This window comes from Manihot esculenta, chromosome 4 (genome assembly GCF_001659605.2).
Source record: "Manihot esculenta cultivar AM560-2 chromosome 4, M.esculenta_v8, whole genome shotgun sequence".
Taxonomy (NCBI): domain Eukaryota; kingdom Viridiplantae; phylum Streptophyta; class Magnoliopsida; order Malpighiales; family Euphorbiaceae; genus Manihot; species Manihot esculenta.
This window is the reverse complement of record NC_035164.2, coordinates 23,548,006-23,568,048: the sequence shown is the minus strand read 5'-3', so window position 1 is coordinate 23,568,048 and position 20,043 is coordinate 23,548,006. Positions and strand designations below refer to the sequence as shown.

The 20,043-nt window shown below is 31.7% G+C and overlaps 1 protein-coding gene across 3 annotated transcripts; it reads left to right on the top strand.

The window, feature by feature from the left end:
* Positions 1-394: 394 nt before the first annotated feature.
* Positions 395-19,895, top strand: LOC110607320 (MATH domain and coiled-coil domain-containing protein At3g58270). 3 transcript variants are annotated; one of them, XM_043955694.1, is made up of 5 exons: positions 395-438; positions 1,326-1,449; positions 2,329-2,486; positions 2,711-3,111; positions 19,024-19,894. In XM_043955694.1, the coding sequence occupies exons 2-5, from the start codon at positions 1,343-1,345 to the stop codon at positions 19,747-19,749; spliced, it is 1,392 nt and encodes a 463-aa protein (XP_043811629.1). In that variant the 5' UTR covers positions 395-438; positions 1,326-1,342; the 3' UTR covers positions 19,750-19,894. The 3 variants fall into 3 exon arrangements, with proteins under 3 accessions (XP_043811629.1, XP_043811628.1, XP_021602099.2); XM_043955693.1 differs by lacking the exon at positions 19,024-19,894 and adding an exon at positions 3,290-4,149; XM_021746407.2 differs by lacking the exons at positions 395-438; positions 1,326-1,449; positions 2,329-2,486; positions 2,711-3,111 and adding exons at positions 16,516-16,633; positions 17,559-17,682; positions 18,030-18,187; positions 18,441-18,844 and having other exon boundaries at positions 19,024-19,895.
* Positions 19,896-20,043: the final 148 nt, after the last annotated feature.

Here is a 20,043-nt window from a genome sequence, read left to right as displayed (position 1 = left end):
TATTTTAAAAATTTATTAACAATTATATATATAAATGATTAATATATTTTATTTTTTAAATTAAAATTAAAAAATATAAAATAAATTATTTTGTTGAAAAAATTTTCTAAAAAAATATTTTTAAATATAAATTATTATTTTTTAGAAACAAACGGGTACAAATTTTGAATTTTAATAAATTTGAAAAACCACATTATAAATTATAAAAAGTTAATAGGATAATTAAGGAAAGAAAGGAAGGGAATAAAGCACACACAGTGTGGAAGTAATTCCTTGATATCAAAAGGAAAGAATCATGGAAATTGAAAAGTAAGAGATTGGTCAGAATATGGAAAGATAAATTTACAAGTAATTGAGGCTTATCTTTATTATATATAATTGCAGTATGTGATTTTCAAGAACTTGCCTTTTTCTAACACTCTCACCCAATCCTTCAAGGTATTTATGTTTTTCTTTGTTTGATTCTCTTAAATTTCTCAATAAACTATTTCATTATTTGTTATTTATAACCTATGAAAGGAGAAATTTCAAAATTATTATTATTATATGTGTAATAATTTTATTAAATTCATTAATCATAGTTATTTTTGTGTGTATTTTATTAAAATCTATCTATTTCATACATTAAAGTTGTACATAATATTTTTATATGCGAAAGGCAGTAAGAAAATTTTATATTATCTTATGATTTGAAGGTAGAATTTTTCTTTGTGCAAGTGAGTTTAACATAAATGGTTTATTTTTTTTTCATTTTTATTTTGTTATCTAGTGACGCATAACCGTTATTCTACTACAGTGCTATATGTCACTATTATGCAGAGTCATCCGTCCAGACGTAACTGCTTTCTCATCATTATCAGACAACTATTTAATTCTCTTCCAGCACTCATGCTGATAGGGTCATGGTATAACTGGGTCTGTTTGATGAGTCCGAGCCCGTCAACCCGATCTACTCGATTATAGACTGGATTGCACGCTAATAGGCTAGCTTGCTTAATAGATTTTGATAGATTTTAGGCTTGACTCTTCTACGAGAGTTGGATTGTAGTTTGGGTGAAATCTCGAATCGAATTGATATTGATATACCAATTCGATTGGAGAAATAAAATATTTCATAATTATAACTATTTAAAATTATATGCATTAATTTATTATTATTATTATTAAAACAATTAACTTTATCTCATTCATTTTATGAAAGATAATTTAAATGAATTTTTATAAAATTATATAAGATTTTATTTTTTTTAAAATGAATTTTTTAAATTAAAAAGAATTGATTTTTTTATTTTAAATAATAAAAGTGAATTTTTTTTATTATGCAGGAATTAGAGCAATTAACATGGGGGATGCAACTCCATTTAAATTCACATGGAGAATTAACAATTTCTCCACATTGACTCCAAAAGAACTTTATTCTGAGGTTTTCTATGCTGGCGGTTGTCAATGGTATCCTTCATCTCTTCTCCTCAAATTATTATTTATTTATTTATTTTTATCTTTCTGATGCAATTGAGGTTAAAATGGAAAATTGATTAATTAATTTTTATAATTTTAAAAAATATTTTTAATATTTTAAAAAATTTACTAATAAATTCATTGAAAGATAAATAATTAATATAATTTTTAAAAAATCTCGTGTAAATTTTGATATATTTAATGGTTAAAAGTAATATTTTTAATATGAAAATATTTATTAATTAATTTTTTAATTTTAAAAAAATATATTAAAAATTGTAAATTTTTTTTTAAATTTACTCTCTTCGTCCTATTATTTTTGTTCATCTTTTGTTTTGTTGTCCAAAATTATTATTTACTTTTTTTATACATAATTAATAAATTAATTAATTATTATAATTTTATTTTATTTTATTTCAAAAATAATTTCCCATTGATTATTAAAATATTTTTTAATATATAATAAAATTTAATATTTTTAAGTGTGATAATTAAAAATTAATAAAAAAGTTATTTTTCTTAATCAATTTGAAAGTAAATTTAAAAAAAATTATGGAAGGTAGAAACTATTAATTAGTTTATTCATTAAATTTAATTATTAAGTGTTATAAAAAATTTAAAATATTTGTAATATAAAAAGATTAATGGGTAAATATTTTTACAAAACTGTTAGATTATTTAGTTAACCCAATAATTATATATAGTAAATTTTTCTAAAACTAAAAAAGAAATTAATTATTAAATTTTTTAAAATTTTATACTTTTCAAAAATAATAAACCTAATTAATAAATTCCTTCATAAAATTTAACTAACAATTTTTTTTATATTACACAGAATAAATATTATTTTCTCTTTTTACTTTACGGCAGGTGTTTGCTTGTTTTTCCCAAAGGAAATAAAGTGGATTATTTGTCAATATACTTGGCAGTCGCCGACTCAACAAGTTTGCCGCAAGAATGGAGCAGAGATGCAAAATTTAGCTTTGCAGTTATTAATCAAATCAATAAGAGTCTAACTGTTAGAAAAGGTACTCTCATTTAGCATATGTACATATCCTTGTCCAAATAAAAAAGATTAAATTTTCAATTCCACCCCTATATTTATTGAGTGTGTTTAATTCAGCCCATTTTACATTTTTTATTCAAATTAACCTAAAAGTGTCAATTTAATCTCAATTTAGTCTAAAAATTAAAATTTTTAGATTGTGCAGAGAATGCCCATAACATTGTCTTTTCCTCTCATGTTTTGCAGATACACAACATGTATTCAAAGCAATTGAGAAAGATTGGGGTTTCACATCTTTTATTCCTCTTAGCAAAATAAAAAATTCTGCTGAAGGTTATCTTGTGGGCGACACCCTTATACTTGAAGTTGAGATTCTTGTTCGTAGTGTCAAGCATTACTCAAAGCCTGAACCTAAAAAGCAAGAGGCTAAGGATGAAACTAAACCATCTGAGCCAGTGGCTGCACCACCAACAAGCCAGGTTCCTTCATCTGAAAAAGTAGTTGATACTAAAGCAAAAGTAGACACTAAACCACTGAACCAGACCAAAGAAGGCATTCAAGCTACTGCTACTCCCACCAGCGATAAGGAAGTCATCAAGTCATCACCTCCTCCTTCAGTGACTGTTGAGACAAAGATTCTTCCAAAGGTAATTATTTTTAGGGTGAAGCAGTTGATCGATTCGGTTTAAAATCGAATCATAAAGAAGACGCTGATTCCTCCGCCTTCTACAGTACTACTCAAATAGAAAACTACACAGATGTTTTGCCTTTGTCAGCTAAAACTGATATTTTAAAGTTTCAGTATCTGTTTTGTTTGCATGGCAGGATCCTCCCTCAGAGCCTGTAAAATCTTCCCAAGATGTGCATGCAACATCTAAAGGTCTCTTGACAGAACTTGCAAGCAGGACTAGAACTATGAGCAGCGAAACCTCCATGTCAAACCAAGCATCTAAACCTGATGTTCAGAAACAAAAAGAAGCATTAAAAGGGTTCCTTAATATGCCATTAGAAGCTATACAACTAGCTAATGCCTATGGCAATATTGAGGGAATTATCCTTACACTCATTCAACATAGTAAGGATTTGAATGAGAAGACAATTTTGCAAGGTCTTCTTTCTTGCTTAGCAGAATTTAAAGAGAGTGTTCCTATGGTTATAACCACTGCAGAAACTGCTCAAGCTCGTCGAACATCTCTGTCAGAGAAAACTGCTGATCTTGATGCAAAATTGGCACAGAGGCATGAGGAGCTAAGTTCCAAAGAGGCTGAATTCTTAAGACTTTCAACAGAAGAAGAAAAATTAGAGGCTCAAATTCAACTCTTAATTAAACAGAAGGAGGATGTTGTTGCTCATAAGAAGTCTGTTTTGGTTGAGTTGGAGAAAAGCAATAAAGAAGTTTCCAAAGATTTAGAAGAATGGAAAAAACTAGAAAGTGAAATCAAGCAAGCTAATGTGAATTGGCTTGGAGCTCAAGAGAAACTTGCATTAGCTAATGTTCGCTGGAAACTCTACAAGGAGGATTTGGGTCTTGGAAAGCTTAACATTTCGTAATCACTTCAATGTTGGTTCACTGATTGCTTATGTTATATATATATTATGGTCTGTTGAGTGATGGGTCTTTACTTTTCTTTCAATCTTAGTACTCTTGTTTGAATCTGTGTATCATTTAAAATTGGGTATTTATTTATATTAGTATTTATTTTTAAGAAAATTGAAATTATTTATTTAATTAATTATAAAAATATTTTATAGTTTCATACTTTTCAAATAGAGTGTAAAATTAAGATTGTAAGACCATGGTATCTCACGCTCTTAGATTGAGAGATTTTTACAGTAATCTCTTTAAATATGTTGATGTGGAATAATTCATTTAATCATACTTAAAATTAGGGGGAAAATAATATTTTAATATTTTATTTTTCATCAACAATTTTCTTTCCTCATCGTCCACCGTTACTCTGCACATGACATATAGAAACTGATGAAGTCCTACGGCCTGGCTTGATAACTTTTGCTCCCTTGTTGGAGTCAGCATCCTCTGGATTCCATTTTAAATTAAATTAAATTAAATAATTTAAAAATTAATATTTTATTATTTATAAAAATTAAATTAAATTAAATTTTTAATAAATTTTTTATTTTTAATATTTTAAAATTTAATTAAAATATTTTTATTTTTATTATATGGTATAATCTCTTTATATTATTAAAAATAATATATTATTATTATTAATTAATTTAGTTTTATCTTTTTATTTTTTTATCAAAACTGAATTCAATTGAGATAATTAAAATTTTTAAAATTAACAATTAAATTAAATTAAATTAAATAAAAAATTTAATATAAAAATTAAAATAAATAAACAATTAAATTAAAATTTCAAATTAAATCAATTAAATTGATTTTTTCGATTTCACCCTACTACTACTTAAATATTTTATTCATTTTGTTTAAAAAGACAACACTATAATAATAAAAAAAAACTTCAAATTATCTTTAAGGCCTTTATCATTATAGCCAATTGTTTTAATTTTAACAATTTTAATCCAATTTTAAAAATTTATAAATTTTAGCCATTATTTAAAATTGAAAATTAGAATTATTAGTATAATTACTGTTGTGGCATTGAAAATATTATTTAATATTTGATTACCGATTTGGATGAACTTTGATAATAAAAAAATCTAAATCTTTTTAATTTTTGTCAATTATAATTCAATTTTAAAATTTCTTCACTAATTTTAACTAATTCGATTACTATTTATTACTTTGTTCAATTAAAATTTTGTTGGCAATAAAATTTTTTCAATTCTTTTAATTTTAATTAGCTAAAACTTTATAAAAAAAATATTAATTAAATTAGTTCTTATTTTCTTTTTTAAAATCAGTTCTTATTTGAATTAATATAATAAAAGAGCTATTTTTAATATATATTTATAAAAGCTTATTTATAAAAATATATAATTTTTTTCTACTTTTCAAAATTAAACATTTACAAATAAATATATAATTATTTTTCTTAATTTTTGTGTTTAACAAGAATATAAAAATTCAATTCTCTTGAATTTTTAGGAGAATTGATTTTGAAGAAATAATTTCAATTAAGGTTATTTGTATCAAAATTACTTAAATAGCCTTCAGAACTCCATTTTCCTTTCCTTGTATTTCTTTTTTTTAAATTTATTTTAACTTCAAATTTGTTTATGTTTTGTTACTTAATAACTTTATTTTTAAAATTTAATTTAATGTTAAGTATTAATTATTAAAAATTTATTTATATTATTTATTTTTAAAAATTTAATTTATTTTTAAAATTTTGATTCAAAACTGCCTCTTACAAGTGTTTCTTATCCTTATATAGTAAGGAGAGAAAATAAAACCCTAAGACACTCTTTTTAGGTCTGACCGAACTATACACAAGATCCAAGTCCAACCACACGCTAAAATAATACATCAAATACATAAATATTAAAACATAAGTCCAAAACATGGCTCAACACTCTAAAACTTAAAAGATAAAATATAACCAGAATACAAGCCTAAGTAAAACAAGTGTTTAAATAATAAAACATAATAAGTCCATCATAACAAAGTTAAATTTTCACAAAATCTTTTCTTGATCTTTACTTTAGGCTTTCCTTTGTATAGTTTTAACCCATAGGTTTGATTAGGCTCCTTAAACCTATGATTGTAAGTGTTGTACCAAATCTGTCCCATATGAGTTGAAACACACTCCAAATATATATGGATCATATGAATATGATTTTAAACTCTTTTTAGATCCATTTGAAGGACATAAGTTTACTCCACACCATTGTTAGAAATTTGTCCTATTGGATCCGTATCATAATTCTGGAAGATCTTCTCTCTCACCTGGCAGAATTTGGAGAGAGAGTTTCTATGGCTATAAACACTGCAGAAACTGCGCAAGCTCGCAAAACATCTCTGTCCGAAAAAATTGTTGTTCTTGATGCAAAATTGGCACAAAGACACGAGGAGCTACGTTACATGGAGCCTGAATTCTCAAGACTTTCAAAAGAAGAAGAAAAACAAGGAGCTGAAATTCAACTCTTAATTACCCAGAAGGAAGATATTGTTGCTCATAAGAAGTCTGTTTTGGTTGAGTTGGAGAAATCCAATAATGAAGCTTCCAAAGATTTAGAAGAATGGAAAAAATCTAGAAAGTGAAATCAAGCAGGCTAATGTGGATTGGCTTGGAGCTAAAGAGAAACTAGCATTAGCTAATGTTCGTTGGAAGCTGTACAAGGAGGATTTGGGTCTTGGAAAGCTTAAAATTTCGTAAGCACTTCCATGTTGTTTCTGGGATTTCTTATATCATATTAATTCTCTCTTATTTTATCAATCCTTGCTTTTATTTCTATTTTAATTCTCGTCTTGCCTAAATCTAAGTCAAATGCCACTGATTAGTTATTGATTACATGTTTTTTTATTACAAGTTGATTATACTCTCATCTCTTAATTTTATGACCATAAGTACATTGACATGCATCACTTTTTTTGTAGATAACAAAAGTTATTTATTTGTCTCCTAATTTATGGGAGAGAAATTCACATTTTAAATAAATGTTAAGTGCTTCACGCTTATTTGCTATTGCGATTCTCAATTTTTTTAGGATATAGGAGAAAAAAACAAAGTTGCAACATCAAATAGCATTTAAGATAGTATTTGAAATTTTGACTAAAGAGTAACTAAAGAGTGATTCATGAAAAACTAACTCATTGAATTTTTAATCATCTATTTTATAAAAAACCATTAGAATTGTAATGACCCGGAAACCGGACCGCTACCGGCGCTAGGATCCAGGTCGGCTTAAGGCCGCCGGGACCCGTAGCAAGCCTAACATACCTCCCTGAGTACCTGTGGAATCCCATACATGGTCAAACATGTTCATAAGCTATAAAAATTTTTCTTTTCTGTTTCCAAGCATAACCTGTGCATGCACATCTCATAAACATAAACCTCACACTAGAGTCCTCAACAAATGCTCCAATGGGGTATCATAACATACAATATGCTTGGATCGCATAAAACATCATTAATTCATTTATAAATCATGTATCAAGGGATCCGCTAACATATTAGGGTCAAGCACATTAACTAATTCTCAAGGACATAAATTACATTACATAACCGTTCATTAACATCATTACATCATTTTCATGTCCACTACTAGCTATTACATAAACCTCTCTTTACACTTGCTGACCTCCTGAACTAGCCCGTACCTGCAAACCTGGAGGTGAAGGGAGAGGGGTGAGCTACTAGAGCCCAGTGAGCAGAATACTAATATAATATTTAATTAACTTCATGCTTTCATGGTATGCATCACATCACAAACAATTCACATAAAGGATAGACTTGTCACCAATAGCCCTCATACATAATTAATCGTGCCGGCGGCGTAGTGCAGGCACAACCCGGACTTTCTCTTACATGGTGCCAGGGGCGTAGTGCAGGCACAACCTGGACTTTCTCATCATAACATATCATACCAGGGCTAAAGGATCATCCAACATCCACCCACATCAACAACATAATGTGCAATGCAACATATTCGTGAATTCTAATGCAAACAACTTAATATATCTCATGGCATTCATGATGCGTGAATCATGCTAGAACTTTCATTATCTTAAAACAGTAAGGTTTATTCCACTCACCTCTGGCTAGCTCTGACAAAACACCGAAGCAGCTATCTCACTGCTGGGGTCCTCGGTTCCTCGGGTCCGAACCTACACAGGTGGACTCAAATGAGGGACCAAACATACATGAACATAACTCTAAAAATACTCCCCAAAAACCCCCTAAAACACCTTACAATAATCATAGAAAACATGCAAAAGAAGGCTGGACAGGGCACTTTCGGCGGCAGGTTCGGCGGCCGAAAGTCCCTCCAGAGCCGAAACTCAGCCACTTTCGGCGGCACCTTCGACGGCCGAAAGTCCCTTCCAGAGACGAAACTCATGCATGTTCGGCGGCCGAAACTGCCCTCCAGAGACGAAAGTCATCTTTCGGGGCAAGTTTCGACAGCCGAAAGCTACCTCCACAAGCGGGTTCGGCGGCCGAAAGTCCCTTCGGCGGCCGAACCTGAGTTCTACCAAAGGGCAGAAACTCAGCTCCAACATGCACAACCAAGTCTCCAAACAATCAATCATGCAAAATCCTATTCTACAACATGCATACTCACATCCATCAGCTCACAGGGGTCTCAAACTATCCTAAGCCCCAACCAATACACATTAAACACATACACACAACCCACATTGTACATAAACTCAAAAATCACCAAAAACTCAATAAAATCCTACACATGCATTTCTACTCCATAAATCAACTTAAAACTTACTTAAAACATGCAAGGCGGGTCGGATCTAGGCTTACCTCTTGAAAACCGAGAGGAGAAGCGATCCAACTCGAAGATGAGGAGAAATCCACCCTTAGATCTCCAAGTTTCTAAAACTCGTTCTTTTGTTCAAAATCTTCAAAACCAAGTTGCAAACTCATGAAAATCAAGAAAACTCGAAGGAAGGAACTCAAAATCGACAAGGGGCGACGGAGAACTCACCTTGGCCGAAGATGGGGAGAAAATCTCGCCCGTTCGGATATGGGGACCCCTTTATAGTGGCTGGCCAGGCCACTTTCGGGGGCCTAACGTGCCTCCGCATGCATGCCATATTCGGCGGCCGAACCTGGACTTCCCTCGCTCATGTTTTCGGGGGCCTAAGGCACTCCCGAAGTGCATGCATGTTCGGCGGCCGAACTTGAGGTTTGGCGGCCGAACCTGGGTCTTCCTCCAAGGTTGATTTCATGCAAAAACTCATTTAATCTCTTACTTAAAAACATGAAATACATAAAAACATTTCATAAAAACATGACTCTACCCTTCTAGAGGTTCCGACATCCGAGATTCCACCGGACGGTAGGAATTCTGATACCGGAGTTTAGCCGGGTATTACAAGAATAGCTAGTATTGACTAATAGGACTCTGATTAGAAAAAAACGAAAAAAATTCGAGTACATGGGTTGTATATAGAATAACATTACATTGGCTATTCTATGTTGGATAATATACATTGGATGATAAACCAATGGTGATAGAACAAATAAACGTAGTTGGTCCTAAAAAGGAATATGTATGAAGGAGAGGTCTCAAAAATTTATAGTGACATAGCAGATTTTCATTTTTTTAAAAAATATTAACTGTATTTATTTATGCATCAATGTTGTATGTAATAATCATTGCACACAGTATGTTTACGAGAAGTAGTTGCTTCATTGCATAGTTTCTTCTAATTGGGATATAAAAAATAAGGAAATTATATATATAAATGAATGTAAAATTTTGTGATACCACTAAAGTTTGTGCGAGTAAGTTTATTTTCTTAATTCTGTGTATCGATGACTTATTGCTTGTTGTAAATGATTTGAACATATTATGTAAGACGAAAGAAAAGATATGAATTTAGTTTTAAACAATGTCAAAAAATGATATGGAACCTAACGGAATATAATAAAAACGTTATGTTATTTGTTGTGAATAATTTAGTGTATATTATAAAAAAGCTACAAAGAAAGTTTTAGATGCTTTTAAGGAAACTAAAGGCTACATACTCATTTTAGAAAATCTAATCACTTGAAAATAGATATTTTGATTCAGAATCTGCTGAATGCATTGGCAATAAAAAGTCTATTTTTTGAATATTTGTTCCTCCTAATAGAAGGAGCAAAAGGCAATATAGTTTTTCACTGCATTGTCAAGCATAATTTGTGGTATATTTTAAAATTGCAATTTATGTATTATGAATGCATAATTTTATCTAAGGGCTTGGGCAATCAACAATATCATTGATTATTGAGCTGCTGACAATTTATTGGTATAATTCTGCAATAATATTTTTTTTTCTAAAAATGATATATTTTTCTTAATTAGTGTTAAGGAGAAAATTCAGAGATAAAGAGTATTTATTACGTATATAAGAGTGATCTCATGATTATAGATTATTGATTAAAATATTACAATCAAAGAAATTCAAGATGATGTATTAACTATGAAATACTTTGAGTTCAATGATGTGGTTTTTGATATACTTTTATAAATTTTCTGTTTTATTATGATTGTGTGCATATAATTAACGATGGAAAACAAAAAGGCTTTTAAGATATTAATGTGGACAATGATATATTATACATATATCCATTATGATCCTACTATGATAAATTATTAGTATTTGGTATATGAAAGGAGTATATGACTAAATAATGTATAATTATCATAGTTCACACTTAATAATTTATTTAGCACGATATTTATGAAAAACATAATGAAAGAATTTGTTTATTCCATACACATCTAATTTATATTATTTAATTATCATATCAAGAGTGAGAGAATATAAAAATTTACACTGGGCTAAAATTTTATCAAGGGAGATAATGTTAAACAATGTTTATTTAATTAAAATAAATAGTATTTATTCATTGATGAACGTACTAAATTAAGTCAATATATATATATAATTGTCTCTCGGCTCTCTCTATCCATTATAAGTTTTACACATACACTTTTTATGGATAAGAGAAATGAGAGTCATTTCTTATAGAAAAACCTCTATCACTAAAGTTTGTGTAAAATTAATAAGGTTTAATAGAGAAAAATCAGTTTATTTAAATTCAAAACTCTCTACTACGAAATAGACTCAAAGTAATTTCGCATTATTTATGCTTTTCTATATTTGTAAGATTTAATTTGCTTAAAACGTTTTATTGAAGTATTAGATAAATCACATGTTCATGCTAAATAATTTAAAGAATAATTTTATAATTCTTCCTATGCTTGGAAGTTGGTGTCGACCACCTTATGATTTTGTTAAAATGAACATTGATGTAGGGATTGTTCGATCTGGTATGATTAGATTAAGTTGGTTTTTCGCAATGAGGATGGCATTCTTATGACTTCTGCATCTAAAATTCTTAAAGCTATGGCAATTTCATACTGGCTATATTTAATTGTGGAGCTTAAATTTTGAAATTTATGTGTTAAGTTGGATTGTTTAAGATTTATCCCGCAATAATTTTAGAAATATTAAAACCTATTGATCTTCTGGGCATTCTTTACCCCTAACGAGCTTCTGGGCATTTTTCAGTCATGGCGTACTTCTGGGCATTTTCCAGTTCTGACTAGACTTAACGAGCTTCCAGGCATTTTCTAGCTCTGGCACGCTTCCGAGCATTTTCTTATCCCAACCAGTCTTGATGAGTTTCTGTTCATTTTTCTCCTTGCAGACTTCACTCGCTCACCTAGCAGTCCATCCCACCTTTGTTGATCGTCAAAAAGTCATGCCCGCCTACAATGGGCCTTCTTCCTTCTAAAAAACTTTTAGATTTCAGAGAGTGATTGTAAGAACAGTAATAAATGCCTTAGAGACTTTTTGTGAAATGGAGCTAGTGCTCAGTTGGTCGATCTGGCATTTACCTGTCTTATGGCCTGGAATAAGATACCTTAGAAACCTTTTGTGAAATGAGACTAACACCCGATTGGTCGGCGTAGCGTAGACCTACCTTGTGGCCTGACATGAGATGTCTTCATTTTGTGGAACTGACACTCGGATGGCTTGACAAATTCTCGCCTTGTGGCATGGCATGAGATACCTTTGTTTTGCAGGACTGACACCCGGATGACCTGACGGATTCTCGTCTTGTGACTTGGCATTAGATGCCTTATGTTTCGGGATTAACACTTGGATGGGCTGACGGATTCCCGCCTTGTGGCCTAGCATGAAATGCCTTGTATTGCAGAACTAATACCCGGATTGTAATACCCGGCTAGAGTCCGGCATCGAAATTCCTGTAGTCTGATGGAATCTCGGGTGTCGGAACCCTCTAGAAGGGTCATACATATGTTTTAAAGAAAGTTTAAGTATGTTTTCACAGAGTTTTAAGGTTTTCAAGGGTTAGAGAAGTGAGTTTTTGAAAGAAAAGCACTAAGGAAGAAATGCAAAGGTTCGGCCGCCGAAGGTCACTTTCGGCCGCCGAACTTGCATGGCTTTCGGATCTCACGTTTGGCCGCCGAAGGTGGACTGGCCACCCATCTTTAAAAGGGCCCTAGGTCGGTCAAATGGGTAAGTTTGCTTCCCAGTTCTCCAGACCTAGGTGAGATCATGCTCTTCCTTAGCTTAGTTTTGTGTTTTTTCAAATCTTCTAAGGTTTTGATGAGTTTTTATGGATTTGTGAAGTTTTAAGCAAAAAGGAGCAAAGTTTGAAGTTTGGAGCTTTGCGTGAGGATTTTGCCATAACGCCACGTGAGAGGCTTCCAACCTCAAGTGTTCCAAGAGGTAAGGGATAGATCCGAAGCTTTTACTATGTTTTTTACAGGTTTTATGGAAGATTATGGGGTAGTCCGCATGAGTAGGGTTCTAGGAGATTTTTAGAGTTTTTGATGTTCAAGCATGTTTATATGTTAGATGTTGTGTTTGTTAGGGTTATAGGCTAGTTTTAGACCCCTTTGAGCATGTACAAGTGTATATGCATGTTGAGGAGTTGTGTGTGTATGTTGGGAGAGGGATAGGAGGAGGTGTGCATGAAGCAGAGCAGGTTTCTGCCCTTCGGGCGAAACCAGGTTCGGCCGCCGAAGGGAGGTTCAGCCGCCGAAAGCCTTGAGGAGGTGGCTTCGACTGCCGAAGGCTGCTTCCGGAAGCTGGACTTTCGGATCTGTCATGCACATTCGGCCGCCGAAAGTGCCGCCGAAGGTTGAGTTTCGTCTCTGGACAAGACGTTCGGGCGCCGAAGGTGCACCCGAAAGTGTAGGTATAGGCCTTTCGGCCGCCGAAAGTAGAGGTTCGGCCGCCGAAAGTAGGTGAGTTTCGTTTCTGGAAGGGAGTTTCGGCCGCCGAACCTGCCGCCGAAAGTGCCCTGTCCAGTTGGCTTTGGCATGTGTTATGTGATAGTTAGAGGGTCTTTTAGAGAGTTCTTAGAACTGTTATGGAGTGAGTTTGGTCCCTCATCTGAGTCCACTTGTGTAGGAACGGACCAGAGAAACCAGGGAGATCAGCAGTGAGCACTGCTCCGGAACCTGCAAAGTCAGTCTACAGTCAGCCAGAGGTGAGTGGGACTAACTATGCATATTTTAAATTCAAGAAAGTTTTAGCATGATTCATGCATCATAAGGAGCATGAGATATTAGGTTGTTGCATTAGAATTCACGAAGGTGTTGCATTGCATAATGTGATGAGTATGCGGATGAATGTTGGATGATCCTTTAGCCCTCAGTTTGGTATGCTATGACATGATATGCATTAAGTAAAGAGTCAAGCATGATAAGTGTGAGCAGGGAGGCCTAACCGCCCCTGTTAGTAAAGTTAGATAGCCAGGAGGCCTCATCGCCCTGGCAAAACGTTTTCAGAAAACAGTCAGAGAAGGCCTAATCGCCCTGACAAAACCTTTTCAGAAAATTAAGTCCTGGAGGAGGCCTAATCGCCCCAGGCACTGTGCTTAGTTAAGTACTATATGTGAGTCAGTTATGTGGAGGGCTATAGGTGACAACTTCTTCCTTGATGTATATGGTTGTGATGTGCTGCATGGCATAAAGACATCTGTTTTATCAACTGTTTTATATAGCTCCTGCTCACTGGGCTATAGAAGCTCACCCCTTTCCCCTATCCCCAGTTGTGCAGGTTCAGAGTACAGAGAGATGTAAGAAGAGTACAGGAAGAACGTAAAGAGATGTATGTAATAGATAGTATGGACATGTAAATATAAGAGATAAGGAAATGTACAGTGTATAGATGGTGCTTGATTGATAAGAGTTGTATCCCTTTAAGTTGGTACATGATCTTATGTAAATGATTTCTGTTTATGTATGAAAAGCCCGGCTTAACATAGTATGAGTTCGAGCTGCCTTGAGCTAAGATGAGAGCTCTGGCAAGTTTTTACAGTAGAGAGATAGAGTATGCACAGGTTAAGCCGTGGAGAAAGAAAAGTTTTAAATGTTTACAGAAAATGTATGATTATGTATGGGATTTCACAGATACACAGAGTTCACAGTAGGCTTACTACGGGTCTAGGCGGCCTTAAGCCGATCTGGATCCTAGTGCCGGTAGCAGTTCGGTTTCCGGGCTGTTACACGGATGGTCTGATAGATTTCCGTCTTGTGGCCTGGCATGAGATGCCTTGTGTACAGGACTGATACTCGGATGATCTAACAGATTTCTGCCTTGTGGCTTAACATGTGATCGAACATAAATTAGGCACATTTTTTATTATTATCGATGCTAAACCATATATTTTCTATCTAATTTTATGCTTTTAATTATATTTTGCAAAAAATGATGGAAAATGGAAACTTGGTGAAAAATGGCCTAAAAGTGTTGAAAAGTTGATTTGGCCCAATCAACTTCAAAGAATGACCAAGGAGGCTGCACAAGTGGAGGGAAGAAGAAGCCAAAAGTCAAGTTTTGATATGTCAAATCGATTACCGCAGAAACTGAGAAGGACAGGACAGCACATAAACGATTGGGGCAAGCAATTTATCCAAATCAATTACCGCAGAACAGAGAAAAACAAGACATCACAGACTCGCGATTGGGGCAGTCGATTTGCCAAAATCGATTGTCACCAGTAGAAAAGTGCAGAAACGCGGAAATTATAGAAATTCAAATTTTAAAAGTTATATCCTATCTCAAACACATCAAGGCATATCTGAAACATATCAAACACTCTGCAAAAAAGAATTCTTTCACCCAAGAAAGTCTATTTATGAAGAAATACAAGTAAGGAATGAATCAAACACCAAGTCAAAAAGGAATTTCATCTCATAAAGGACTGATCTAGGATTTTTGCATCTATAAAAAGGTAGCAACCAACAGTAAACATGCAACATCAGCGGCGCCACACTTCTCTTCTTTTCTTCTTTCTTTTCTCTTTATGTATTCTTTGCGCACCATGAATGGCTAAACACATCTTCTTCTAGTTGAAGTGGGGAAAATTTCAGTTTTGTTATGAATTGCGAGATCTGAAACTCCATTGTCAAACTTCCATTTTTTTAGTATTTATACAACTTGTTCTTCATGTTATTATTGCATTGCTATTAGAATCAATAAGGGCTCGTTGCTTTTAATTGCATAACTATATATTGTTAGTTTGAATGATTTAGTTCTGTAATTGCTTAGATTGTTTGAATACAAGTGACAATTAATTGCATGATTTAACTAAACCACATGGTTGGCAAAATTAGAATTAGATTTCTCTATTTCTTAAAGCAGTTAACAGTTGAAAAGTGAAGAACCTCAAGTACGTTTCTTGGCAATTTGTTAATTAGTGTTTAATTAGAAAATATTTCCTAATCAAACTAAACTTAAGGAGGAATTGGTTGTGTAGAGCGTCTTTTACAACCTAAACTAATTTATTGAAATAAATTATATAAATTATTAAAATTAAAATGATTAAACTATATAATTTAATGAAGTGACTATTTTGATAAAATAGTATCATAGATATTAAATTATTTTTCACTAAAATATTAATAACTAAAACTTCATTTATTTTGAAGAAAATATTTTTCAAATAAATAATTTTTCATATTTTTTAGTGTTTAGAACACTTAGAAATATTAATTAATGAAAAATATTTTTTAAATAAAAAAATTAAGTTATTTTTTATATTTTGAGAATTTATTAACAATTATATATATAAATTTATTAATATATTTTATTTTTCATATTAAAATTAAAAAATATAAAATAAATTATTTTGTTAAAAAAATATTTTCAAAAAAAATATTTTTAATATTTTCTATAAAAAATATAAAAATATATTTTCCATGAAAAATATTTTTAAATATATATTTTTTTTAAACAAGCGGGTATAAATTTTGAATTTTATTAAATTTGAAAAACCACATTATAAATTATAAAAAGTTTATAGGATAATTAAGGAAAGAAAGGAAGGGAATAAAGCACACACACTGTGCAAGTAATTCCTTGATATAAAAAGGAAAGAATCATGGAAATTGAAAAGTAAGAGATGGGTCAGAATATGAAAAGATAAATTTACAAGTAATTGAGGCTTGTCTTTATTTTATATATATATATATTGCAGTATCTGATTTTCAAGAACTTGTCTTTCTTCTAACACTCTCACCCAATCATTCAAGGTATTTATGTTTTTCTTTATTTGATCCTCTTAAATTTCTCTATAAACTATTTCATTATTTCTTATTTATAGCCTACGAAAGGAGAAATTTCAAAATTATTATTATTATATGTGTAATAATTTTATTAAATTCATTAATCATAGTGATTTTTGTGTGTATTTTATTATAATGGATGGTTAAAATCTATCTATTTCTGTATATAATAACTTTATATGAGAAAGAAAGTAGGAAAATTTTATATTATCTGATCGAAATCTAAAAGAAAATAGAATTTTTCTACGTATGAGTGAGCTTGGTCTATTTTCCTCCTTTATTTCTTTTTTCTTTGTTGTTTAGTAACGAATAATCGCCACGCTATTACAGTATCATCTATCGCTATCATACAGAGTCGTACATACGGATATATATGCCTTTTCACCATCGTAAGGCGACCATTTAATTCTCTTCTGACGCTCGCGCTAATAGAGTCGTTCTACTACTCCGTCCTGTCAAATGAATTGGATCTTTTTGATGAGTCTGGATTCCAATCAATCCAGCCTACTCAATTATAGATGGAATTTCTCTCTAATGGATCAATTTTCATAATAAATTTTGATGATTTTGGGCGTGACTCAGCAGCTCATATTATCAAAATATTTCATAATTATAACTTTAGGATTATTTGCATTAATTTATTATTATTATCAAAACAATTAACTTTATCCCATTCATTTTATAATTATAACTATTTAGAATTATTTGCATTGATTTATTATTATTATCAAAACAATTAACTTTGTCCCATTTATTTTATGAAAATTAATTTAAATAAATTTTTATAAAATTATATAAGATTTTAATTTTTTTAAAATGAAATTTTTTAAAATTAAAAAGAATTGATTTTTTTATTTTAAATAATAAAAATGAATTTTTTTTTATTATGCAGGAATTAGAGCAATTAACATGGGGGATGCAACTCCGTTTAAATTCACATGGAGAATTAACAATTTCTCCACATTGACTCAAAAAGAACTTTATTCTGAGGTTTTCTATGCTGGCGGTTGTCAATGGTATCCTTCATCTCTTCTCCTCAAATTATTATTTATTTATTTATTTATTTTTATCTTTCTGATGCAATTGAGGTTAAAATGGAAAATTGATTAATTAATTTTTATAATTTTAAAAAATATATTAAAATATTTTTAATATTTTAAAAAATTTACTAATAAATTTATTGAATGACAACTAATTAGTATATATATTTTTTAAATCTCATGTAGATTTTGATATATTTAATATAATATTTTTAATATGAAAATACTTCTCTTAATTATAATTTTTTTTTATAAAATTTAATTAATAATTTTTTTCATATTATGTCGTGTAAATATTATTTTCTCTTTTTACTTTTTGGCAGGCGTTTGATTGTTTACCCCAAAGGAAGTAAAGCGGATTATTTGTCAATATATTTGGAAGTCGCTGACTCAACAAGTTTGCCGCAAGGATGGAGCAGAGATGCAAAATATAGCATTGCAGTTATTAATCAAATCAATAACAGTCTGACTGTTAGAAAAGGTACTCTCATTTTAGCATATTTACATATACACACCAATATTTATCTGTTTATCTATCATTGTCCAAATAAAAAATATTAAATTTTCAATTCCACCCCTATATTTATTGAGTGTGTTTAATTCAGCCCATTTTACATTTTTATTCAAATTAACCTAAAAGTGTCAATTTAATCTCAATTTAGTCTAAAAATTAAAATTTTTAGATTGGGCTAAGAATGCCCATAACACTGTCTTTTCCTCTCATGTTTTTGCAGATACAGAACATGTATTCAAAGCATTTGATAAAGATTGGGGTTTCCCATCTTTTATTCCTCTTAGCAAAATAAAAAATTCTGCTGAAGGTTATCTTGTGGGCGACACCCTTATACTTGAAGTTGAGATTCTTGTTCGTAGTGTCAAGCATTACTCAAAGCCTGAACCTAAAAAGGAAGAGGCTAAGGATGAAACTAAACCATCTGAGCCAGTGGCTGCACCACCAACAAGCCAGGTTCCTTCATCTGAAAAAGAAGTAGTTGATACTAAAGCAAAAGTAGACACTAAACCACTGAACCAGACCAAAGAAGGCATTCAAGCTGCTGCTACTCCCACCACCGATAAGGAAGTCATCAAGTCGTCACCTCCTCCTTCAGTGACTGTTGAGACAAAGATTCCTCCAAAGGTAATTAGTTTTAGGATTAGCAGTTCATCGGTTCGGTTTAAAATCCAATCAGCAGAAGAGGCTGATTATTCCTCCTCCTTCTACAGTACTACTCAAATAGAAAACTACACAGATGTTTTGCCTTTGTCAGCTAAAACTGATATTTTAAAGTTTCAGTATCTGTTTTGTTTGCATGGCAGGATCCTCCCTCTGAGCCTGTAAAATCTTCCCAAGATGTGCATGCAACATCTAAAGGTCTCTTGACAGAACTTGCAAGCAGGACTAGAACTATGAGCAGCGAAACCTCCATGTCAAACCAAGCATCTAAACCTGATGTTCAGCAACAAAAAGAAGCATTAAAAGGGTTCCTTAATATGCCATTAGAGGCTATACAACTAGCTAATGCCTATGGCAATATTGAGGGAATTATCCTCACACTCATTCAACATAGTAAGGATTTGAACGAGAAGACAATTTTGCAAGGTCTTCTTTCTTGCTTAGCAGAATTTAAAGAGAGTGCTCCTATGGTTATAACCACTGCAGAAACTGCTCAAGCTCGTCGAACATCTCTGTCAGGGAAGACTGCTGAACTTGATGCAAAATTGGCACAGACACATGAGGAGCTAAGTTCCAGAGATGCTGAATTCTTAAGACTTTCAACAGAAGAAGAAAAATTAGAAGATCAAATTCAACTCTTAATTAAACAGAAGGAGGATGTTGTTGCTCATAAGAAGTCTGTTTTGGTTGAGTTGGAGAAAAGCAATAAAGAAGCTTCCAAAGATTTAGAAGAATGGAAAAAACTAGAAAGTGAAATCAAGCAGGCTAATGTGAATTGGGTTGGAGCTCAAGAGAAACTTGCATTAGCTAATGTTCGGTGGAAACTCTACAAGGAGGATTTGGGTCTTGGAAAGCTTAACATTTCGTAATCACTTCAATGTTGGTTCATTGATTGCTTATGTTATATATATATTATGGTGTGTTGAGTGATGGGTCTTTACTTTTCTTTCAATCTTTGTACTCTTGTTTGAATCTATGTGAAATCTTACTTCTTATTCATTGGTTGCAAGTTGATTAATACTCTCATATCTTGATTTTATGGCTGTAATTTTGTTGACATGCATCACTTTTTTTATTAATTGATTTGACTCCTAATGATAAACAAGATGAGCAAGTTTTACTTGTACATAATCAATGGAATTGTAGTGTATTCTATCCATAAA